At 50.0% G+C, this 21,226-nt stretch overlaps 8 protein-coding genes across 8 annotated transcripts; 4 read left to right on the top strand and 4 right to left on the bottom strand.

Annotated features, from left to right (window-relative positions):
• Positions 1–455: 455 nt before the first annotated feature.
• Positions 456–972, top strand: MIND_00357500 (uncharacterized protein; the record flags this gene model as incomplete). The annotated part of the gene is made up of 2 exons (XM_037360419.1): positions 456–589; positions 639–972. The coding sequence occupies exons 1-2, from the start codon at positions 498–500 to the stop codon at positions 970–972; spliced, it is 426 nt and encodes a 141-aa protein (XP_037223304.1). The 5' UTR covers positions 456–497.
• Positions 973–1,135: 163 nt separating this feature from the next.
• On the bottom strand, positions 1,136–4,447 carry MIND_00357400 (Potassium transporter; the record flags this gene model as incomplete). The annotated part of the gene is made up of 23 exons (XM_037360418.1): positions 1,136–1,297; positions 1,347–1,382; positions 1,429–1,632; positions 1,683–1,791; positions 1,844–1,872; positions 1,928–1,936; positions 1,980–2,010; positions 2,060–2,189; positions 2,247–2,286; positions 2,331–2,381; positions 2,430–2,448; positions 2,499–2,576; positions 2,625–2,639; positions 2,685–2,692; positions 2,738–2,816; positions 2,861–2,920; positions 2,966–3,078; positions 3,128–3,477; positions 3,528–3,948; positions 3,994–4,064; positions 4,112–4,138; positions 4,186–4,208; positions 4,260–4,447. The coding sequence occupies 23 exons, from the start codon at positions 4,445–4,447 to the stop codon at positions 1,136–1,138; spliced, it is 2,253 nt and encodes a 750-aa protein (XP_037223303.1).
• Positions 4,448–7,152: 2,705 nt separating this feature from the next.
• MIND_00357300 (uncharacterized protein) lies at positions 7,153–8,873 on the bottom strand (the record flags this gene model as incomplete). The annotated part of the gene is made up of 6 exons (XM_037360417.1): positions 7,153–7,731; positions 7,784–7,939; positions 7,989–8,164; positions 8,218–8,304; positions 8,352–8,777; positions 8,825–8,873. 6 exons carry the CDS (start codon positions 8,871–8,873, stop codon positions 7,153–7,155), a joined length of 1,473 nt encoding a protein of 490 aa, XP_037223302.1.
• A 411-nt stretch (positions 8,874–9,284) lies between these two features.
• MIND_00357200 (uncharacterized protein) lies at positions 9,285–10,848 on the bottom strand (the record flags this gene model as incomplete). Its single annotated transcript, XM_037360416.1, has 6 exons — positions 9,285–9,581; positions 9,628–9,727; positions 9,776–9,807; positions 9,859–9,892; positions 9,945–10,100; positions 10,151–10,848. 6 exons carry the CDS (start codon positions 10,846–10,848, stop codon positions 9,285–9,287), a joined length of 1,317 nt encoding a protein of 438 aa, XP_037223301.1.
• A 408-nt stretch (positions 10,849–11,256) lies between these two features.
• Positions 11,257–13,352, top strand: MIND_00357100 (uncharacterized protein; the record flags this gene model as incomplete). The annotated part of the gene is made up of 2 exons (XM_037360415.1): positions 11,257–11,954; positions 12,005–13,352. Exons 1-2 carry the CDS (start codon positions 11,302–11,304, stop codon positions 13,350–13,352), a joined length of 2,001 nt encoding a protein of 666 aa, XP_037223300.1. The 5' UTR covers positions 11,257–11,301.
• Positions 13,353–13,664: 312 nt separating this feature from the next.
• Positions 13,665–14,615, top strand: MIND_00357000 (NmrA domain-containing protein; the record flags this gene model as incomplete). Its single annotated transcript, XM_037360414.1, has 1 exon — positions 13,665–14,615. The coding sequence occupies one exon, from the start codon at positions 13,665–13,667 to the stop codon at positions 14,613–14,615; it is 951 nt and encodes a 316-aa protein (XP_037223299.1).
• A 554-nt stretch (positions 14,616–15,169) lies between these two features.
• On the top strand, positions 15,170–16,138 carry MIND_00356900 (NmrA domain-containing protein; the record flags this gene model as incomplete). The annotated part of the gene is made up of 1 exon (XM_037360413.1): positions 15,170–16,138. Exon 1 carries the CDS (start codon positions 15,188–15,190, stop codon positions 16,136–16,138), a length of 951 nt encoding a protein of 316 aa, XP_037223298.1. The 5' UTR covers positions 15,170–15,187.
• A 320-nt stretch (positions 16,139–16,458) lies between these two features.
• On the bottom strand, positions 16,459–19,815 carry MIND_00356800 (O-acyltransferase; the record flags this gene model as incomplete). The annotated part of the gene is made up of 14 exons (XM_037360412.1): positions 16,459–16,714; positions 16,758–16,791; positions 16,838–17,555; positions 17,606–17,944; positions 17,994–18,124; positions 18,168–18,362; positions 18,674–18,744; positions 18,796–18,937; positions 18,991–19,049; positions 19,101–19,171; positions 19,213–19,278; positions 19,331–19,396; positions 19,447–19,480; positions 19,529–19,815. The coding sequence occupies 14 exons, from the start codon at positions 19,813–19,815 to the stop codon at positions 16,459–16,461; spliced, it is 2,469 nt and encodes an 822-aa protein (XP_037223297.1).
• Positions 19,816–21,226: the final 1,411 nt, after the last annotated feature.

Here is a 21,226-nt window from a genome sequence, read left to right as displayed (position 1 = left end):
CCCTATCTTCGACCTTGGCTCATATATACCGTTCTAAGCTAGATTCCGACGGCAGTAATGCACAATAGACGCACTCTAGTCGTGTGCAGCCCAGAATAGCAGAAACACTGAACGAAATGTGTCTTCCCGCCCTTCATGCTTTCAAGTTCAAGATGAACAGGTGATCAATTGGATGGTCTGGCAGTGACGGTTGCAACGCTCTCACAGTTTACTCTTGCACCAATCCCCACAGTATATCAGAGCAGGGTTTGAACTGGGACCGAGGTGAGTTTACGCCGCCCCGGGAAAATCCGACAATCGCCACTCATTCTTGGGGTGTGTTTTGAATTCGGCGCCGGTGTCGAAGTTTGCTCGATGCAATCGCGTGAGCTGTATCTCTTCCCACGCGGTTGCGAGTTTGGGCAGTAAAGTATATAAAGCCATGGACGCGCGGATCTGTGGCATTTCTTTCTAGTTCACGTCTGTTGCCTCACACTCTTTCGATCCAGTCTTTGACGATGAAGGTCACTTGGCTGTTTGCGCTGCTCGTCCTTCCCGCTGTTGCCCTGGCCCAAAAGTCTGTGCCTTCGCTTTCAGCGTCGTCCTCTCAGTGCGTGTGCCTTATACGGTCAACATAGAACTAACGAAAACAAAACTAGATTGGCGTCCAGCAGTAAACCGAGCTCTTCTCTCGTCGTGCATAGTAGCTCTATTCCACGGAGCGTTAGCACTTCCCGAGCAACTTCCAGCACTCGCGTTAGCAGTGCCAAAACCTCGGTGGTGACTCCCAGCAGCATCCCGATATCGAGTGTGCAGAATTCCATCTCAAGCTCAGCCCCAGTGTCGAGCGCTCCTCCCCTCAGCACCGCCTCAGATGGCAGTGCTACTACTCTAGCACCGCCACCGCCGCCTTCCTCCACTGGCGGGGCCAGTCGTCCAACTGGAATTGTCATGGGCATAGGTGCGGGCGTAGTTGCAGCACTCTTCCTTTAGGCGCTGCTTGAAACACGGACTATTTTTTTCTTTCTATTCCTATTTGACGGGACATTCATTTGTCGGGTACCTCACACTAAGAGAGAAAATTCTGACGGATACAACTTGAACCTCCCCTGACAACTATACCCATATCAATTCTCTAAGTACATGTAGAGGCCTGTTATGCTTCCACAATTGGCGATAAACCGTTCAAGCCAAGCGCGTTATTGCCCCCTTTGTCTTGTGCTGCCCGTTGAGCCGTCTTGAGCTCGTGCGGCAAAGTAACTGCGCGTTCAACGCCGACAGGTAATCCGCGATGCCGTCCACGAAGCCTGCAAACTGTCTGTCAGGTGACCAACAATAATATAGGTGACCGACATTCAGACAATCACCACCAACTTGGAAAGCGGACGGAAAGCGCCGGTAAACTTCATACAGTCAGATCACGAGGTTGTTACTTTCATGAAAGCATACCGCAAAGTTGTTATCCGGAACACCCAGCGTTAACCCAATGCCACCAAACGCCGAAACGAGTTCAAAAACGACGCGGAACAGGTCGAACCATTTCTTATTCTCTGAGTCGTCCATGATGTTGTGGCGCTCGATTACTGCAACAAGGAACACCCCGCAGACAAGCCACCAGATGTCATTGGCCATCTGGCGGTCAACATGCCACAGCTATAACGAAGAGTGTCAGGCTTGATGTAGATACTGCCAACCATACTCACCAGATATCGTCCTATGCGCTCCCGCGGCTCAAACTTATCGAGGTCGGCTGGCTCTTCATCGGCTTCATCGGGAGGCTCTTCAAACACTCCAAGCGATTCAGATTCGTATCTAGATAGCCATAGGAATGTGATAGCGCTGGAGTCATTAGAAGGAGACGTACACATTTGTTGACCGAATAGTCATTGCAACCTGACCCACAGTTGTCACCCGTTGTCACAAGAACATTCAGAGGAATCGCACACACAGGATAAACCTAAGCTGGTCAACAAATTGGACATGAGGCGAACATGACTTACAGCAATGTACATCATCACGACGTATAAGAACCTAGGAAAAGGACATTAACTCAGGTTAAAGATATCCCCGCCACACTAACTGCAAAGCTGGAGATGAGGATGCCAGAGGAACGATGGCTAATCCAGACGCTCGAGCGGCTAGACCTTGGAATAAACCAGCGAGGGCACGGGGTCCACTGGGAATCTGGTTGTAAAATGGGAGTCCTATGTCTTGACACGACGTTAATTAGTAAAGCTTGTGGGTCGACGAGAGGAGGTATATGCCACCTAAAACTGCGAAAGCAGCCCATTCGACTGCACTAGGAAACTGGTGAGCGGGACAGGAACAATGGCCACGACACGCATTGTTACCTGAAGAAAATAAGCAGGATGGTTAGGAACCACGTTTGGTGACTTGGGAAGCTGATAGATAATTAGTCTCCCATGCGTTGACTAGTCTGCAACAGCAACTCGCAGGTATAGAAAACAGCTGCATAGAAAAATGAGGTGCATGCTATGAATGAACGGCGTATCACGCACCGACGAGGATGTTGAAGCAGGAACGATAGCGTGTCAGCCGTCTCTGTCCCCTTTCTAGCGATTTTCGACCAAGTCCATCTACCCCGAGAAGTTAACTTGGCAATATCGCAGTGGTTGACCACACACATAATTAATCTTAAGCTGAATCGATGTAAGCCAAGCTAGTAAGCTGTTTTCCCGACGCACAAAATAGGCTAGAAAAAGAGTTCAGACAGGCATAGAAGAAGTGGACTACCAACCAAGGCATGATTACCCGCGAGGATGACGAACATGAGTGCAAGTACCATTAAATAAGCTGTTTGAAATGGGACCATTCCCCTAAAGACACTTCAGTAAGCTACAAATGGAACCAGAGACCTCACATATCCACCAGCGAGAGACCGCCGCCAGAGTACGACGAAAGGACTAAGAACAAGGAGAACCTATGAGACTATGAGATGATTCCATAAAATTACTCTCAGTCCTACCAAGGCTTTTGAACTAATCGAGGCTGGGCCTCAAAAACCGCATCGTATTTGTGTGTAGTCGAGATCCAGGGAGCAAACAGTATAAACGAGAAGAGCTGAGTCCCCACAAAATACTAATAGAACAAGGTAAGCGACTACAGGGGATAGACCAGGACCACGAACCGCAGGAATGAGATAGCTCAATAACCTCAGGGCCCGATATTCGACCCCACCAATAACCTCAAGTTGATCATCCGACAAGGTCTCCGTGCGAAATGCTGAATTCCGCCCAACAACCAGGCCATCGAATGACAGCCAAGGCACCTTTTTGGCTTCGAGTGTTTCGACATATGGCAACGTGAGCTTGCGTTCGATCTTTCGGAACGTTGTTGGAGCGCCACGTTTGAACAAGCGCTTTGCTAGTTTGAACGGACCAGGAAATCCACCGAAGCCTTCGAACTTCTGAGTTTGTGGGTCCACTTTTCGGTTACTACTGTAGACAGTAGCCGTTCTTCGGGGAAATGCAACACCCTCTATTGTCTGTCATCAGTGGATCGCTTTCACTGCGTCAAATGTGACATACCACGAACAGTCTGCAGCCGTATTTGCTGGTCGATTGAGGTCGAGAGCGCAAAGTTGACACCTCGTGGAGACTGCGTGGCTACAGGAGAAAGCAAGACACTTGCAGCACGAGGAGACGAGCTGAATGTCCGTACATCTCCTAGTATGTGTTCCTCGTCGCCAAGGTCGGCGTGTCGCTCCTTTGAAACACGTTCGGGGCCAGTGTCTAGTGTAACTCCTGGTGTGGGTTGGATAAATTGGAAGGTGGGGGTTTCAGCCTTTTCTTGCGCTGGAATCTCTTCTCTCTGCTTGAAGACAGCTACTGGAGATGAAATCGACTTGAAGAATATTGAACGGCTTTTAACAGGCTTGGGTTTTCGGTGATTTTGGTAATTGACGTATTCGCAAACGTTCTTAAAATACCACTTTCGAACTAGGACCATCTGAATGGAGAGTAAGCCAAACAGCGCCTGAAAGAGCGCACGTACAATCCAAGAAACAACAGTAAAGTCCCCCATGAGCATTAAAAGAAATAATATTGTTTGCTGCCATGCAGTTGCTGTCATAAAGTCAGCTCAAGCGTCTACGATGGAGCTGAGAGATCACTTGTGGACAGATTAACCGTAGAAAGGCCTGGAACGTCGGTCAGTCCAGAATAGCAGACAACGAAAACGGTCGACCTGTAACCGTCATGGCTGAATAACTGAAACATTGCTTGAGGTTGCTGTTGTTCGACCAGCGGGAGACAACTCACCAGAGAAATAAACAGTCAATAAATGGGACGTGGTAGCGTCCGTTGCATCCATAGAAGACCCCCGCTGCGATTAAGGGCACGATGGTAAAGACGGTGGCATGGATGCGGAAAAAGGTGCCGTGCTTCCAAACGAAATCTGACGTCCGCTCAAATATACCCTTCCTCTCCGTCGTCGTCGTTTCTGCCATGGCGCATAAAGGGGAAACGCGTAGATACCCGTGGGGGCCGGTTCAAAACATTTATTTGTAGTGTCACATCACGGCGTGACACCACGTTTTTTTTTTTTTTTTTTTTTTTTTTTTTTTGTGGCACGTTTGGGATAGTAGCACGTAAGGGCGAATTAACGCTTCCCCGTATCTCCGCGTTTATCTCTTTCGAGATTCCGCATCGCATCCGGGCCGACCTATGTCGGTCACTCGCTGCCCGTGGTTTGGCGGCCTTGGGATTTAAACCAAGCCTGATTTTGGTCCACTCGAGGAAATGCTCCATAGCACTGGCGTGTGTACACGCCTTGTGTGGGGCTTCGGCCTTGCTAGTTCAGGCAGCGCTGCAACTTCGGCCTTGCGGCTTCATCAGTCACAGCTTGCCATCATCACCAGCTCATCCGATACCCACTAAAACCCCGATAGTCGTCGACGTCCAGTTCGACGGCAGTTGGTCCTCGTCCCTCAGTGTTTTGCCCCAGGTGGCCTGTACAACCGAGCGGCGAATGGCCTTCTTGCCCCACTTTTTCTTATCGGTGAGTGCACGATCTATCTCTATCCTGTTGTTGATTGTTTTGCGCCAGCGGTTCCTGATCTCTTCAAGCGACGCCTCTGGTTTATCTCCTATGACGCGTTCGCATCTAAGCTTCCAAATGAGATATGCTGACTCTGATATTAGTACTCGGTATAGTCGCTCTTCGCCACTACTCTTTCCCTGGCTCGCGCCGGGGCACCAGAGGCCATTATCTGGCCGATTGTGGGTTTAATTTCGTTGCCTGTTTTCTTTTCCCATGTGTTGCTCACCAATTTCCAGATCTCTTCCTGTCCCTGACATTCGCATTTTGTCAGAATATGCTCCATGGATTCGGTGAGTCCGCATTTCCTGCAATCTACCCAGTCTGTGTACTGTGGGATGTCCTTCCAGTGGTTGCCCACTTTGAAGCCCCCATGCAGCAGTTTCCACATGAAGATTCGGATTATGCGTGACACATCTTTGTGTCTCGTCGCTTTCCAGATTGTTTTCTCGGTAGCGGTCGTGTCCTCTCGCGACTCAATCGCGTTTTGTGCTTTGGACATGTTGTCCCTTGTGGCCCGTCTATTGAGGGCTTCCTCGTAGTCCGGTTTCGCCATATTTATTTGTCTGATTATTTTGTAGGCCGTCGACTGTTTGATCGCCTGTAGTTTGGCCCCGGGGAGGACTAAGTCTGGTCTCAAATCCATACGAATTTCGTCTTCGGGGGTTTGTGTTGCACCAAGGCCAGCCAGTTCGTCGGCCCCTTCGTTCCCTTCGTTGCCAGCGTGGCCTTTGACCCATTGGAAGGTCGTCTCCGCCCTGCGTTCTCTGATCCTCGACACCGTTGCGCGCGCCAGCTCACCATTTTCCACGAGGAAGAATCCGACATCTTCCCAGTTCTGTAGGTTCTTCGTGAGGCCGTCGATTGTGTACCTTGAGTCACTGATTATGTGCAGTGGGCGGTCGATGGGGCACATTTCTGCGGCTTCTTTTACTGCCGCCAGCTCTCCAACCTGGTTGGATGGCGAGAGGTGGGCGGGGATTCTCAGTGACCTGTTCCTAGGGTCATTTTCCCCAAAGAAGATGCCGGCTCCAGCCTGCACCTGGGGGGTTCCGTTTTTAAGTGCTGACCCATCTGTGTAGACTGTGACGGCTGGGCCGCTTGCGGGTAGCGGTGAAGTGTCCGGGGCCGCTTTTGCTTTATTTCGCGCTCCATTTCTGAAGACGCGGAATGTGTCGGCTATGGACCCTCGTGTGGTGACTTTCCGGTTGAATGGGACAATATTCTCATCGAGTGCGACCGGTGTGTCTTCAAGGAGTTCCTCCATCGTCTCCGGCTGGGCCAATCTGGGGTCCCATTTGTCTTGGATGGTATGTAGCATGTCTCTCGCCTTCTCGTAGCACTTATTCGGGTGCTTACATTTAGACGCCACCCTCGTTATTTGGCACGATGTACATTTACAGTCGACTCGTGACGTATGTCTTCGTGTTTGCATTTTGTTCGCCAGTTCTTCCGCGTCTCGGACTGACTTGACTTTGTGGTTCTTGTGTAGGCATTCGATTGTTGCCTTTGGGTAGCGGAAGACCCTCCAGTCATCCTCGCTGGACTTGATGTGGTGCCATATTGGCATACTGCGTTGTATGTTTCGGGACACAGCTATTGCCTCGATGCCGACATCGTGGTCTTTTCCTGCCTTGATCAGGCGTGCGAGGTCGTTTCCGACTTTGGCCGATGATACTTTGGGCTCCCAGTGTTGTAGGTACGGGCTGGTGCGTGTTTCCATACTTCCATATTTTTGGTCGTCAGATTTATTCCTTATCAGTATTTGGTCTGTGACGTATGCCCATGAGGGTCTGTCGGGGCCGAAATTTAGGTATCTCTGGAGCCACGTTATGGTTATGGCTTCGTTCCGGGCCCGGATGTCAAGGAGGCCTCTGCCGCCAATTTCTTTCGGTGCGTACACTGTTTCCTTGTTTATCGTCACGCTCTTTTTACCTGCCCATAGGAAGTTGCGTATCCTGCGCTCGATTCGGTTCTCCACCTCCTTGGGCATGCCTTGCACTGTGGTAAGGTATTGTGTCATGACACCACGTTTTTGCCTCAAGTCCAGATAGCTTGCAACTCAAGAAAATATCATTGGGTTCAGAAGCGACACGATGTAGCAAGGAATGACGATCAATACAGCAAGAAAAGGCTCACATCGTCAATGAAGTCATACGCTGGAGCTTGACCCCCGATGAAAGAGAGCGTGTTGTTCCTGCCTGCGACGACCTTGAACTCGTAGTACGCCCACGTGCTATAGCCAACTGTGATATTCCCTACCAACGATCGACCCCACCAGACTGTCACGAAAGAGTCGCTCTCCAGTTCCTCGCCACTGTAGGAGCTTGAATGGAAGAAGCCAAGAACATATGTTCGTCCATGCCTGAGGCCAGTGATGGGCCAGGCAGGTTGAAGGAGCCCCGGATAGGCGTCGCTGCCAAACGCGCTCCCTAGCAAGGCAACAGAGCTGCCATGATGGGCATATGGGGCGTAGTGGAAAATTGTTGCATCATCCTGGCCCCCAGCAGGAGAGCTGCCGACCCATCCAGCAGCCTCTTCCGTGAAGCAAAAGATGTCGCCATCGTCGCAAACGTAGGCTTCGAATGTCCCGTCGACTATATGATTAATCCTGACATATCCACGAGAACGCGTCACTTGGAGGTCACCCTGGCCAGTGTTGGTTGCAGTCGAAGCATCTGTGGGTGCCGAGTACTGGACCTCCAGTCAGAAGCTAAACATGGGAGCTAAAGAGACATGAAGATACCATCGCGCAAGTGTATGTCGCCGGTTTTCCGTTCACAACCGCCCGCCAAATATTGAAGAATTTACAGGCTCCGTCGTTGCTGTCCGCTCCTCGAGTGTTGCACAGTGCAGCGCAGGCCTTGACGTCGTACTTATCGAGAAAGGCAAAGCCCATATACTGCAGTCTGGTCATGTTCTGTGTTTCAGTGCATAACAGCATCGCAAACCTGAGGAGCGTTATTGGCGGCTGACAATGGCCCAAAAACAAGCTTGTAGCCTGCTGGGTCGGCCGGTTTTCTGAGCGACTGTAGGGCGTATCCACTACTCTGCTGAATGACGGTCCGGATTGATGGCAAAAGCTCGTTTCCGAGGTCCGTTTTTTCCTCCTCGTTATGCACATCGCCTTTAATAAGCATTAGACCATTGGTAGTCATTGTCGTTGATCGAGCGGCGCACCGTATAGAACACATTTCAAGTTTGACTTCTCGGGGAAGACAAAATCAAGATACGGGTTATTCAACTCGTAGTATAGGTTGACAAAAGCTATCAACCATTCCATGAGCTCGCTAAGCAAGAAAAACAAAACTGACCACATCCCAGAGTCTCATCGCAATGGGCCAAGCATTCATCGAGTCCAAGCTGATACGTGGAATTCGATACCAAGAAGTAGGTCAAATATGCCGTTCCCTCGATTGCAGCATCGGGCTCGCCAGACTTTGAACCGCTGAAAACTTGCTCGTAGTCGACTGCTTCTCGTCTTTGCGCCCCGCCGAGTTCAAGATTGATTGTGGGGACAGTGGCATCAACGAGTTTGCCATCAAGGGCAGTCAGTTTGGTTGCTTGTTGAGGCAAGCCAGGCCTGGTGCTGTCCGATGGGGCACCACCTTTCTGGTCAACAATCGACACCATATTTGCGATGGACGAGACATTAGTATAGGTCGTGACGGGTTCAGAGACGACGATCGACGTGGCCGAGTCCTGAGCAGCCTGCAAGGCGGGCGGAAGAGTAAATTGGGCTACAGAAGGTCAAGTTCGATTGTGAACTACGAAGGAAACAAAATACCTGATGCCAAAACAGCTGAAGCAACGAACAAGGCCAGACGGGGGAGCATTTTCGAAGTCAAGACACATTTTGGGCGTTCTTTGGTTTAAAAGGACTTGAGAAGACAGCAACGTGTAACGAAGGGGCCAAAATGCCGAGAATGGGGGAAAGGGCAGACTTCTGATTTCCGCGGTTGTTTGGGCCCAGAAGAGATTGGCTCCAACTCCAGGAACGCAGTTATCGACGGTTCATTCTTCAGCTTTCGGTCTTGTTGTGCTCAGCTCAAGGGTCGCCTTGATGATAACCTCTGAGCAACAAAAGAACAAGAGGAGCTGCTCGCAAAACCGTCGTTACAGCCAGCTTGGACTAGGCACACTTCCACGTTCCGCAAGTCATGAACAAGGCTTCTCAGCTTCTACTGAGTAGTCGTAGCGTAAAAGAACGTATACCATTTGTTATACATGTCATGTCTAATCCGAGTTCAAAAGGCCGGAAACGATTTGACCTTTGAGAACCAAAACGGACGGTCGTGCTTCAAGGGTAACGGCGAAGAATCTCCACTCTCTATATGAACCGAGTTGTATGATGTCAACTCAAGTTTGTTCCAGCGGCCAAGAGGACGAGAACGAAGGTTCAACGTCATACTGAAAGCATATCGAGCACATGGCTCATCCGCAGAAACTGGTTGAGGCGGAATGGGGAACCGCCCACTGGCGTCGATAAGATTGGATATTATCACGTTTGAGCCTGCTAATCGCCACGTGCCAATGTACAAGCCCTATAACAGTCATTATGTGAGCACGACCACCAAGAAAGAAGCTCGCCTTCTTGCGCAATGAAAGCTTCAGAGTATGAATTACTTGTGCAGGAGGGGTTTCCTCGTTGGCCAACAGCGACAATACCTTCCCGTCAGGGAAGAATCGGCTGTGAAAAAAGGTCAGGCTTTGTTAATGTTGAACAGACTGGGCAAACAGGTAGCGATGGTAGGTGATCAGATGGCTGATCTGAAACCCAGATATCAGTTTCGATTCTAGGTCTGTTTCTGTACTACATACGTTGACCCATGTGTTCTCACTCAAGCCAGGTCGTCTATATGGGAAGGGAGTTAGACACCGCCTAATGAAGAGAAACAGCACCATACACGTAGTGGCAGACGGCGATGTACGCTCCATCAAGGCGAAGCCGCGGGTGCTCAACGAAAAGGCGGCGAAAGTCAGACTGATATCGCGCTATGACCGGAACGATGCTCTCGAAGTGGGGGATCTGTGGATGTTTGTAGACCAAGACGACAAGCTCTCTGATGTCACACATTAACTGATAGGAAAGAATGAAGTGACGTGAACGCACCTCCAAACAGACGAATCTAGGGTAAGGACGCGTGCCCTTCTGCTGACAGCACCGAATCGCTCGATTGTTGTGTGATCCAGCCGTCGTATTATCGCAACAAGTAGTTCTTCAGGAAGCACATTTAGATGAACAGGTAGTTTCTCGTCCTCGGGTAAGAAAACGATGTCTTGAGGAAATCCATTGATCACTTTGGCGAGCGAGGTTGGGATGACAGAAACGCTTGTTTGTTCTCTGGTGTTGACCAAAACTTTCTCTCGTTCCCGAGTGTCCAGCTTCTCAGGTTCCTCAGTCTGAGCGACGTTTATCGAATTCAACAGCTCCATCGACATGTAAACCCTGTCGATATCTGGGTGACTGCGAAAAGCCTGGCGGTACAATCTCAACGCCTCGTCTAACTCTCCCTGCTGCTCGTGCTGAATGGCGCGCTTGTAGACCGCCAAAGCGCTCCGAACCGAGTCGGGGATGACGCTATTGGTGAAAAAAGTGGAGGTCGGGACGCGGCCCGAGACAGTTTCGCTTGATGGACCAGGTAACGGCTCAGTATACTCTAGAGAAAGCCCATTGAAGTCGGAAGTGATATTATGAAGCCTTTGAGAGGTTTCAGAGGCGGCAGAGGCGGTAGGTTGAGGGTTGCGTCGTTGCTCGACTTCCCGTTTCCACTCCTCACGGAATCTCGCAAGCTCATCAAGGTCGGACATCTTTTGAATTTTCTGTTTCTCGGAAATTAGCTCCCAAGCAAGGCCTAGGATCGAATTTCAAGAGTAGAAACAGAAAATTCAAAAGATGTGGTGGTGGTTTTGGACGGGTCCGAGATTGGTCACTGGAGGTCACTGGCATACGTAACACATAAGTACGTGACTATTATTAGGGTTACGATACAATTGAGGTAGAGAAACGCGTTCCAAAGCGATACTCGACAGCGATGCTTTCACGCCAGAGTGCTAACGACCCAGCACTGAGCAATGATTCATCTGTCTCCTCGCCTCGTCTGTATGCGGTCACGTTATAGTCGTGTCATATGATTGTTCACGGAAGATGCCCTGATATAGCCATATTTTGAGCTAAAGCGATTGACACCCACGAAAGTAATCCCAATCCGGGTTGACTTCTTTTGTGTCATCGTCGACGTCGCTCTGAAAGGCGGCTCACGAATGTCGACGGAGACTATGATGACCACTGCAGCCAGTCCACCGTCTTCGTCTTTCACATTCCCTACACCCTCTAGTCGACCCTCTTCACCAACTAAGAGCGATGCTGGCTCAATCTCCCACACACATATTCGAACCTATTCCAACTCGTCGCAGGCCGGCGACCTGAAGCCCAACGCGCACCCTTATCCTATTAAAACGACCTCTACCGCCGCTTTGGCTCGCTCAAATTCAATATCGGCGTCGCCTGCCAGTGCCAAACACCATTATGTCCCCGTTCCTCCCTCACCAGGTAATGACCGTACCAACGACAAAGGAAGTGGTGGACGACGAGGGGAATATCGCGGTCATCGCTACAGCCGGAGCTTCAGCAGCAGCGAAGACATTTATTCTGCTCCGAATGGAAACGGCTCAACCTCAAGCTTACAAGGACCACGAGCCCTTCCAATTCCACCAAATGTCAGCAACAATAGTATCGCCGCTCTTAACGCTGCGAATGCGCCGCCTAAGCAGTCGCCAAAACGATGGACACCCGAGGAGCTGGCTGCACATTTAGGTTCTGCGGTGTCGGCAGAAGCAGGTGAATGGGCCGCGAAGAGAGGAGTCGGTGGTCGTGCGTTTATCAAGATGGGTGACGACGATTTGGCTGCCCTTGGGTATTTCATTTGTGCCTCCTTTTATTTTTGTTCCTGACAATCATGTCCAGAGCACCTCCCTCTCTGCGACCTGCTGCTCGAGCTTTGCGTCAGGAAGTCCTTGACTACCGACTCCAGACTGGCTCCCCAGTCTCTTCCGCCTCTGGAAGCGAAAGGGGCTCCCCTACACGCATCGAATACGGGACGTATGAAGTCGAGGAACCTGAAGACGACGAAGATACCCCTTCCAAACGTCCACACATAAAACCCTCTGCCTCCCCACACATACAAGCTTCTGCATCACCATTCTTTTCACAACCCAGTCCAACAAGAGACTCCCCAGGAGGGCGCTTCCGAAATGGCCGTGTTCAAGGGATGGTCCGTTCATTCGAAAGTAGCGGAAGCGAGAGTGAAGGCAGCGTGTCCCCAGAGAGGGAGCGAGGAAGTGGATTCAGAACCGTCAATCGAAATGGTGACTTTGGCGGAGAGGGACTCGCAACGATGCGACCACTTCCTGTCCGTCCTGATGGTGTTATTGGTCAAGGTGGATTGCTGATTCCTGACGACACGGGCGCCACTGTGAAAGGTCCTGGTAATTCTCGAGCGCCAATGGATGCATCTGCAGCGCTTAGTCTCAGCGAGGAGGAGTTGACTGTCGAGCAGCTTTTGGCTCGCGAGACAACTAATGGAAGCCACAGCATGAACGGCAACGGTTTAGCCATCGGTACCTGGGGACGTAAGAAGGGTAGACGTTCAAAGAAGGCATTCGAAGATCTAAATGGGTTTGCTCTAATCGAGCAACAGAGTCGACCACTTCCACAACCTCGGAAACCACATCCTAGCGCAACATCAAGTGGAGGCGTACATGCTTGGGAGGCGGAGACAGAAGAGTCTGGAACTGGATTGGCGCGCAGTACCATGAAATGGGTCCCCAACTCGACACCCAACGCAGAAAGCGTCTTTGCCCCCGTTGATCAAGTCCCCACTACACCATCAAAGACAACTAATCAAGCTGTTGAAGATGCTGCTGCCCGTGGTCGGGCTCGTGGCGCTGAAATTCGTGCGCTGTTAGCTAAGAGTGATGAGGAGAGGGAGGAGCTGAAATTGCTAGTTGAGGGCTTCAAAAGGAGGTTAGAAGAAGTTGAGAGGAAGGTTGACGACATGGAGGCTAAATCGAAGGTTGCCTCGGAGACCGAATCTGTCACTCAGGTTCAGCCATCCATGTCTCGGTTTGACCCTCGGAAACTGTTGATGCGCTTTTCGTCGGCTGACAACACGAAACCAAGACCAGAAGATATCGGTCCCAAAACAATTGCGGGAATCCCGACATATCTGCTTCTCGTCAGTCTTGGTATGTGTGCAGTAGTATTTAGGGTGTTGGTGCGACGCGGATTAGGCATTGCTGGGAAGAAAGTCTAAGCCATGCTGGATGTATTTATCAACTCTTACGATACTGATACGACTATACGATACGCTAACGACTTTGCTATGAATAAAAGTGTCTTTTTGCGAGTCTTTCTTCGGTTTATAAGCAATTTCTTCGATCAGCTTATCACATGATCTGTCATTGTCTTGCGGGCCATCCATCGTCAACTACGTGATGGAGTTGACGCACCGACACGCAAGTGGTCCCTGACCAGGTGAGGTCATACAACCGACAAATGTCTTTGCAGCGGGCGTATTTAAGGGTCCCTGCAAACCGGAAACTGCAACGTTAACTTTGTATCCGAAATGTCTCGCAAGTACGACAATGTTATCGTCTTCGGACCTACTGGCACCATAGGTGGACTTGTAGCGGCAGAGGCCCAAAAGCAAGGAGCCAAGGTTTGGCTTGCGATGCGGGACACCTCCAAGGCCATTTCCGCCATTCCGTCCCACCTCGAAGAATCCGGCAATTTCACCCGTGTCCAAGCTGACATAACCGACCCTCCTTCCGTCACCAAAGCCATCGCTACCTCTGGCGCCAAAGCAGCATATCTCTACCTCATCCATGGCGACATGACCTTTGGCCGCGGTGCTCTCCAGGCCATGCGTGAAGGCGGGGTCGAATACATCGTCTTCTTGTCGGGCTATAATGTCAAGGGACAAGGCGAGGAGTTACGCGCCATTCCGAAAGAAAACTGGATCCCTTTCGTCCACGCTCAGGTCGAAATTGCGGTGGAGGACGTTGGATTTCCTTACTTTACCGCTTTGCGACCAGCCTGGTTCGCCAGCAATTTCTTCAAGAACTACCTCGATCGCTCGAGCAAGCCCAACTACAAGGCGCCAATGCTCTACGAGGACGCAGTGTTCGACAACATCGCGCCAGAGGATGTAGGCCTGGTTGGAGGGAGGGTGTTGGCAGAGCGGCCATCCGACGCAAAAAAGGAGACAATTTATTTGTGCGGGCCAGAACTGCGCAGTGTCAAAGAATCTTGGGAGCTTATCAAGAAAATCACTGGCCGCCACGATATTGACACGGCCGCAACAACTGAGGCGGCGTTCCTCCAAAGATTTGCGTTGCTGGGGCTACCCGACTTCGTTGGCAAATACTTCATGCGAGCCCTCCAGGAGTCGAAAGCTGGTTTTGCGGTGCCAGATTACCAAATCGGTGTCGAAAATGTTCGCAAATACGCGGGTAAGGAGCCGACGAGTTTTGCTGACTATCTGGAAGCGCACAAGGAGGAGTGGAAAGCTCTCTAAGATATATCGATGTTGTTGCCACAAAAATGTAATTATGCCATTACTCAGACGGATCAGAGTACTGTGCAGATCTCCAAATGAACGCCTGGAACCCAGAAAGGCAATTTTTTCGACACTCTCGACTCGAGTCAATTAATTTTTTTTACCCCGTTCCCCGTTGGAGCCGATGGAAGCGGATCGCGCGATGTGGCTCGGACTCGTCAATGTGCTCATATGTCAATTCAAGGTCAAACTTTGAATATTTGCATCGTAAGTATGGCATAGCAGTCGCATCAGCTGGAGGTCAATGTCAATGAGCTCATGAACCAGTCTAAAACCATACAATCATATGATTTCCTGAAGAATCGTAAGGCAGCTAATCGATGAGTAGTAAGTCGTCTTCGGCGCGTCAGCATGTTGACTTCTTTGTATTGACTCGGGAGAGCACCCGGTTGAGAATGAGACCGTGCTGTCCACTGCCTTCACGTTAGAGAGGCTGAAACTTCGAATTCCGAATCGAGAAATGTCTATAAGTATGAGCCTATGGGACCGCAGGAAGGTATCCAGCAATTACCCACGCAAACCACAGAGTTATGGGTGTTCGATACGAAAACGTCATCGTCTTCGGGCCTACAGGCACTGTAGGCGGTCTTGTCGCCCTTGAGGCACATAAACGAGGCGCCAATGCCTGGTTGGCTATGCGCGACACTTCGAAAGCAATTCACGAAATCCCCGCCGACGTTGAAAAGGGTGGCAAATTTGACCGCATCCAAGCGGATCTTAACGACCCAGTTTCTGTTGCCAAGGCCATCAACACTTCTGGTGCAAAAGCGGCATATCTTTACCTCATACACAACAGCCCGGACTCCAGTTATGCCTCCTTGAAGGCAATGCGCGATGCCGGTGTCGAGTACATTGTCTTCCTGTCCAGCTATTCCCTCAAAGTGGAAGGCAAACAGTTGCGGGCTGTTTCACCGCAAGAGCCAATTCCATACGCCCATGCGCGGGTAGAAATCAACATCGAGGACCTCGGATTCCCTTGCTTCACTGTTTTGAGACCAGCATGGTTTGCGAGCAACCACATCAAACAATATCTGGACACCTCAGTCAAGCCACCCAAGGCCAACGTTGTCGTCGAGGGGGCCATCTTCGACAATATCGCGCCTGAGGACATCGGTGCAGTAGGCGGTACCGTGTTGGTAGAGCGACCACAGCCAGATGGTGGGAAAGAGACGATTTATTTGTGTGGACCAGAGTTGCACACAGCCAAGCAGAGTTGGGAGCTGATCAAATTGACAACAGGCCGAGCCGACATCGACACTTCCTCCCCCAATCCAGAGCAATTCGTGCAAAACTTGGCCTCCAAAGGGATCCCCAGTGTCCTGGCAGAGTATCTGTTGGGGATTCTCGAGGAGGCAAAGCAAGGAATGCGCGAGCCAGAGTACCGAATTGGAGTGGAGAACATCACAAAGTACAGTGGCAAGGCACCGACCAGCTTTGTGGATTACTTGGTGGCGCACAAGGCAGAGTGGCAAACAGCATAGTGGCACGTGACTCGCAGCATGAAAACACGTATTTTACAGAATACTCCGTCCACAAATAGATTAAGGAGATATATAGATACAGGCTCCCTTCGTCTCGTCTCAATAGGTCACATATCCTGAATTCTTTGTCAGCTTCAATAGAGGCACAAGACTTTCTGAACGGCTTACCAACGCAGAGCAGCGGAAAGCCAGCGTACAAGCCTAGCCAGAAAACGATGTTTCCCATGAGCTTGTTCTGCTTGATTACAGGCAGTCGAGAAATCATGATCAAGGGAATCTGAATCAGCTGGAGAAGAAAGATGTAGAATCTTGGGACACCATTAGTCGTGGAACATGGGTGCACCGTTTACTTGCCTGAACTTTCTTGTTACAATGACCATTACCAGTTCGTGGACGCATGCGCTTAAGAGGAAGGTGATGAACATGGCCGCGCCACGAGAAAGTCTATAGCTGGCCATGGTAGAGGCGTAGACGTGATTGAGGAGGAATGTGTGCACTGGTTTGTTCCATTTGCGGGAAAACTCGTCCCATGAAGTCGAGTTCCACCAATCCTCGTAGAATTGTCGGTCCGCGAAACTGAAGGGATCAGAATGGACCGATTCCCCAACGGAAGGCTTACTATGAGAGCTCTGCAAAACCATTGCAGATGCACTCTGTCATGTTCGTCAGTTTGCGCGTGTTTGGTTGTTGTGGCCATACCGAATATAATGTAGAATAGTAGTAAGTAGGCGATCATAAAGGGGAGTGATAGGTCTAACATGGCGCGAGCAAATGAGGAGTTGCCGACATTTGCACGTGGGAGGATGAAGGTTTCGGTGACGGTGTAGAGTAGTGCAAATGTTCCAAATGTAGCCACAGTCTTCTCGAAGACGTAAAGCGGCCTGATGCGATTGGTTCTGGGGTACTCGAGCTCATAGACAAGCGTTGGTATCAGCTGATACACAGCGAAATTCTTGAATGTGATGTTATCTGGGTAGGAAACGCTATAAGGACCAGTGCTGGTGAGCTCATTGGCGAGTTCTGAGTAATCTCGAGCCATGGCAGCAATGCCTTCATTTGGGTGATTGACTAGAATGTGTGGCTCCGAACTATGCTTTGCGAAGTCATCGTCCTTTTTGGAAGCGTTTGAGACGGCGAAGAGACGCTGTTGTAATGCAGCAGCAGTTGTAGCGTCGACATAAGAGGTCGTCGTGCCTGGAGGAAGAGAAGGGGTCTCGCTTGGAGTGTGATCCAAAGTTGAGTTGTTGGTAGACTCCAGTTCCGTGCGACGAGCTTCAGCGTCTTTGATAGCTTGATCCCAACCTCCAGCTGCCTCAGTTGCCTTTTTCATGCGATGAAGCAAGGAGTTCGCTGTCTCAGAAACATATTGGAGATGCCCATTAACCGTCATATACGAGTGGACTTTCATGATCATGACCTGGGAAGAAAATTCTGAGACAGTGTTCAAGCAACACGACCAACACAAACCAAGGTATGTAGCGTGAAAAACCCAGACTGGACCCATGGCCAGTCGCGATTGAAAGTCCAGCTGACAGCGGCAACAAGTGCCGTGGTTTGTAATAGATGCTGCACGATGAGACCAGTCCAATAGTAGCGAATCCAACCCTTGCTGATGGCTTTTGCGAATGGGACACACAGAGCAGTTGAGCCAACAAGGAGCGCATCGCTCAAAGCCAGCGTAATGGCGTCACGCGAAAACATGGTCGCAAAACGCAGGTTCAAGGCGTGTCCGTTAGTTTCTATACTCCGGATATACGTGCTAACGGTGAAAATGAACATCGATATCCAGAATAGGGTGAAAAAGCCCTAAAGATAAGTCATAAAATGTCCCATTCGTTTCAACAACTAAACGCACGCGGAATTCATTCGCTCCGGAGGTAGGGTTGTTGATATCGAAATGGGACTCGCGCGGGGCAAAGGCGACCATGGCGCGAAGTTTCTTGGACGACCTTGACCGGAAAGGCTTGGAGATGTAGTATGTTCCCTCTGACTCCCATGAACTTTGACCTTGAATAGACACTCAGCTCACCTGGCAAGGCGTAACCGCCGCTGGGTGTTCGAGATGGAGCAGGAGGGACAGGGAGAGTGGCCATTCTGGTGGTCAACGGCGTCAAAGAAAGCGAAAGTGTTGACCGAAGACTGAATCGGGGTGGTGGGGTAAAGAAAGAAGGAGGGAACGTCCCACGGAGCGGGTAGGGAGTCTTCGGAGGTCGGAAAGACGAAACTGTAACTGCGTCATCAATTGCAAATCTTGTGATCGCAAAGAAATTCGTTTGGATGTCAGCAACATCCAAGCAACATCTCTATCTACTAGCCAGCTATAGGTAAATCAAGTCTAATGGCATTGGTGGCTGGCTTCCTCTCTCTCCAAAACACATAGGTCTCTAGTAAGTCCTCAAGCATACCATTAGCTTGGGGTAAATTGCTACTATTAAGTGCCTCCTCCTACCTCTTGGGACCCAAAGATTATTGCGATCAGGATAGGCACTAGGAACAGGCTCAAGAGGGGCGAGTTGAAGCTGCGGATGAACACACCCGTAGGCAAAACCAGCTGCCAATTGGAGACCGATGTTGTCTCTTTTTCTTTCAAAGTGATGAAGCCGACACTAGGAGCGGACGGTCAACATAGTAAACATGAATTATAGCCGTATGCGTACCAAATGCCCGTCAGGTACAATATCGTGAAGGCCGCGACTCGCATGAATGTTCCAAGAGAAACATGGGATTGTTGCTCTTTCTCGCCCTTGGACATGTACTGGAATGCTGCCCAATTGCGGTATACGACGACGGCAATCCAGACTAGCTCGATTAGCGCCAATATCCAGCCCTAAACCGTCATGATAATCACGGACTTTCAAGCGGAATAATTATCAGCCCTCCGCCAATGACGATAAACGCGGCTATCCAGGTGCTGTAGACTGCTCAACCGGAAACAAGCTTCAGTCAGCCTGAGCGGACTGACGGTGTGGACAAAGAGATATGACAGTAAAGGTGGTCTGCTCCACGAGCGACGTAGGTGGTATCGGGAACGATCTATGCGACATATCAGACTCTGTGGTAACGTAGACACAGACTGAGTACTGAACCAGTAATGACACCATAAAAACGGTGGCGTAAACGAAGGGCGGGAAGACGATCAACTGCACTGACTATAAGACTGAAGAATCGACAGCTACACATATCATAGCGCACCAATTTCGCCATTGCGGGTCGGATTTTTGCTTTGCGTTGAACGATTGATGAAAGGGTGATGTAAAGCTGAACCTAAGTCTTGAGCACTGAGAATAAAGGCCAAAGTCACGGCGCACATCGATGACAAATGCTACTGCTGTGAGGCTTGGTCTAGACGGAGTATTCAGCAATAAGCTATACAGAAAAGTAAATGCCAACAGTGTCGGAGCAGCGTATATCAAGGCAGATTGGAGAACACACAAGCCAAAGGGGGGTTCAGGACCCATTTGATGCCCTATAAGCAACAGATATGACGCCGAGTAAATAATCCAGGAGTTCATATGCCGAAACCATAACGCATTTCGCTGTATGCGAGAGGAGAAATGTGCGACGAGAACGACCAATGAAAGTGATGTAAATCCAAGAATGGTAAGCACATCGAACAAGATTAGTTTTCCAGACGGGGGGTTAGTTTGGATTGCGGTCACAGTGCTAGGGGAGGACATGGGTTACGGACACTCAGAGCGGGTCGTGGGGGGAAAGTATCATGAGAGCGATGATGCTGTTATATATAGCTTGACACTAGCTTGGTTGAGTTGCGGCGAACAAAACTTTTCACATTCCGGGCCATTCCCATCTGCTTCCCTATCCAAGAAGTACGCTGACACAGCCTGAACATCTGGTACTAAGCATCATAGTTGTTGTTGAAGTAGGCACCCACGGAGTGTTCGTTGGTATGACGGAATTGAATCAACGATGAAGGCAAGCCAGAGACTTGATGCATTCTACATTCATCAAGGAGAACTTGAGAGCACCGTCAGAGTTGACGAAAGCTGGGTTGTCGTCGCGAGCAGTGTTACTTACAAGCTTTGGTTTCTAACCACATGACGTGGCTTATGGGACCAATGCCATCCTATCGAGTGGATGACTCATGTAGTAAGAACCCTTGTGGACCTATTCGAGCTCTTCTGGGGCTTGTTGGACTGCGGGGAAAGTTGGTGTATCTGTTGCTCCAGGGTTAGAGAGTTTTATCTCACGGTTGACACAACACTGCCAGTGGCAAACATTCCACATTCAACTTCTCGCACTCGTCAGCAGGCTTGCTGCAACTCACTCACCCGTCATTACACTTAGTAATACACTATGCCCGACTCCTCTGCCCATGCAACGTCGCCTGTCCCTGAAATTCCTAGCGTCGGAGCGGGTCGTTCACAAAGGAAACTGGTTCAACGATTCATCACTGTCGATGATTTCCACATAAAATGCGTACAGCCAAGTTTGTTGTTCTGGAGGCCCTCAAGCGCGGCATAACTACTGGGTCTCTTGAACTCATCTCCGGACGGCAGCACACAAGTTTGGTCAAGCCGCAGTGCATGACAAGCCTGTTGTTCGGATTTGATGAACGGTTCTGGCTTCGCGTATGTACGATGTTCCGGATAGGATAGGATAGGATAGAATTACCGGCGTGACACCAATTTTTGTTTTTGAAGCTTACATGGCGGCAAGCTTCTCTATTGTTTCCCAAGTCGCAATTTACTGAGGCAACACTAGGCGACTGGATGAGAACTGGACATCTGAGCTGATTGACTCTCTTCAACAGCGTTACGCCGAGCTAAAAAGCTCGTATCGTTTGCAAACATATAATTGGCATTATATGTTTGTCTATATGGAAGTTGCCTATTCCCAACTCTGGTTAAGTTGTGTTTGCTGGACTTTTGCTCGCCCAGTGCGTATTATTCTCCGCAAATTTGAAGAGACTAGGACTAACACAATGCTCAGGGTTATCCGGCGATGGTTTGTGTGTGCATAGATGAACCACTTACATAATAATACCTGAAAAGAAAGAAAGAAAGTGTATTCGCCGCTTTGGCCTGCATATAACTCCTTGCATCAATCTGCATTTTCTTGGTCAAATAA

This window comes from Mycena indigotica (genome assembly GCF_014461135.1).
Source record: "Mycena indigotica strain 171206Taipei chromosome Unknown Mind.scaff0003, whole genome shotgun sequence".
Classification (NCBI taxonomy): Eukaryota; Fungi; Basidiomycota; class Agaricomycetes; order Agaricales; family Mycenaceae; genus Mycena; species Mycena indigotica.
Note: the sequence above shows the minus strand (reverse complement) of the source record. Positions and strands in the feature narration are given on the sequence as shown.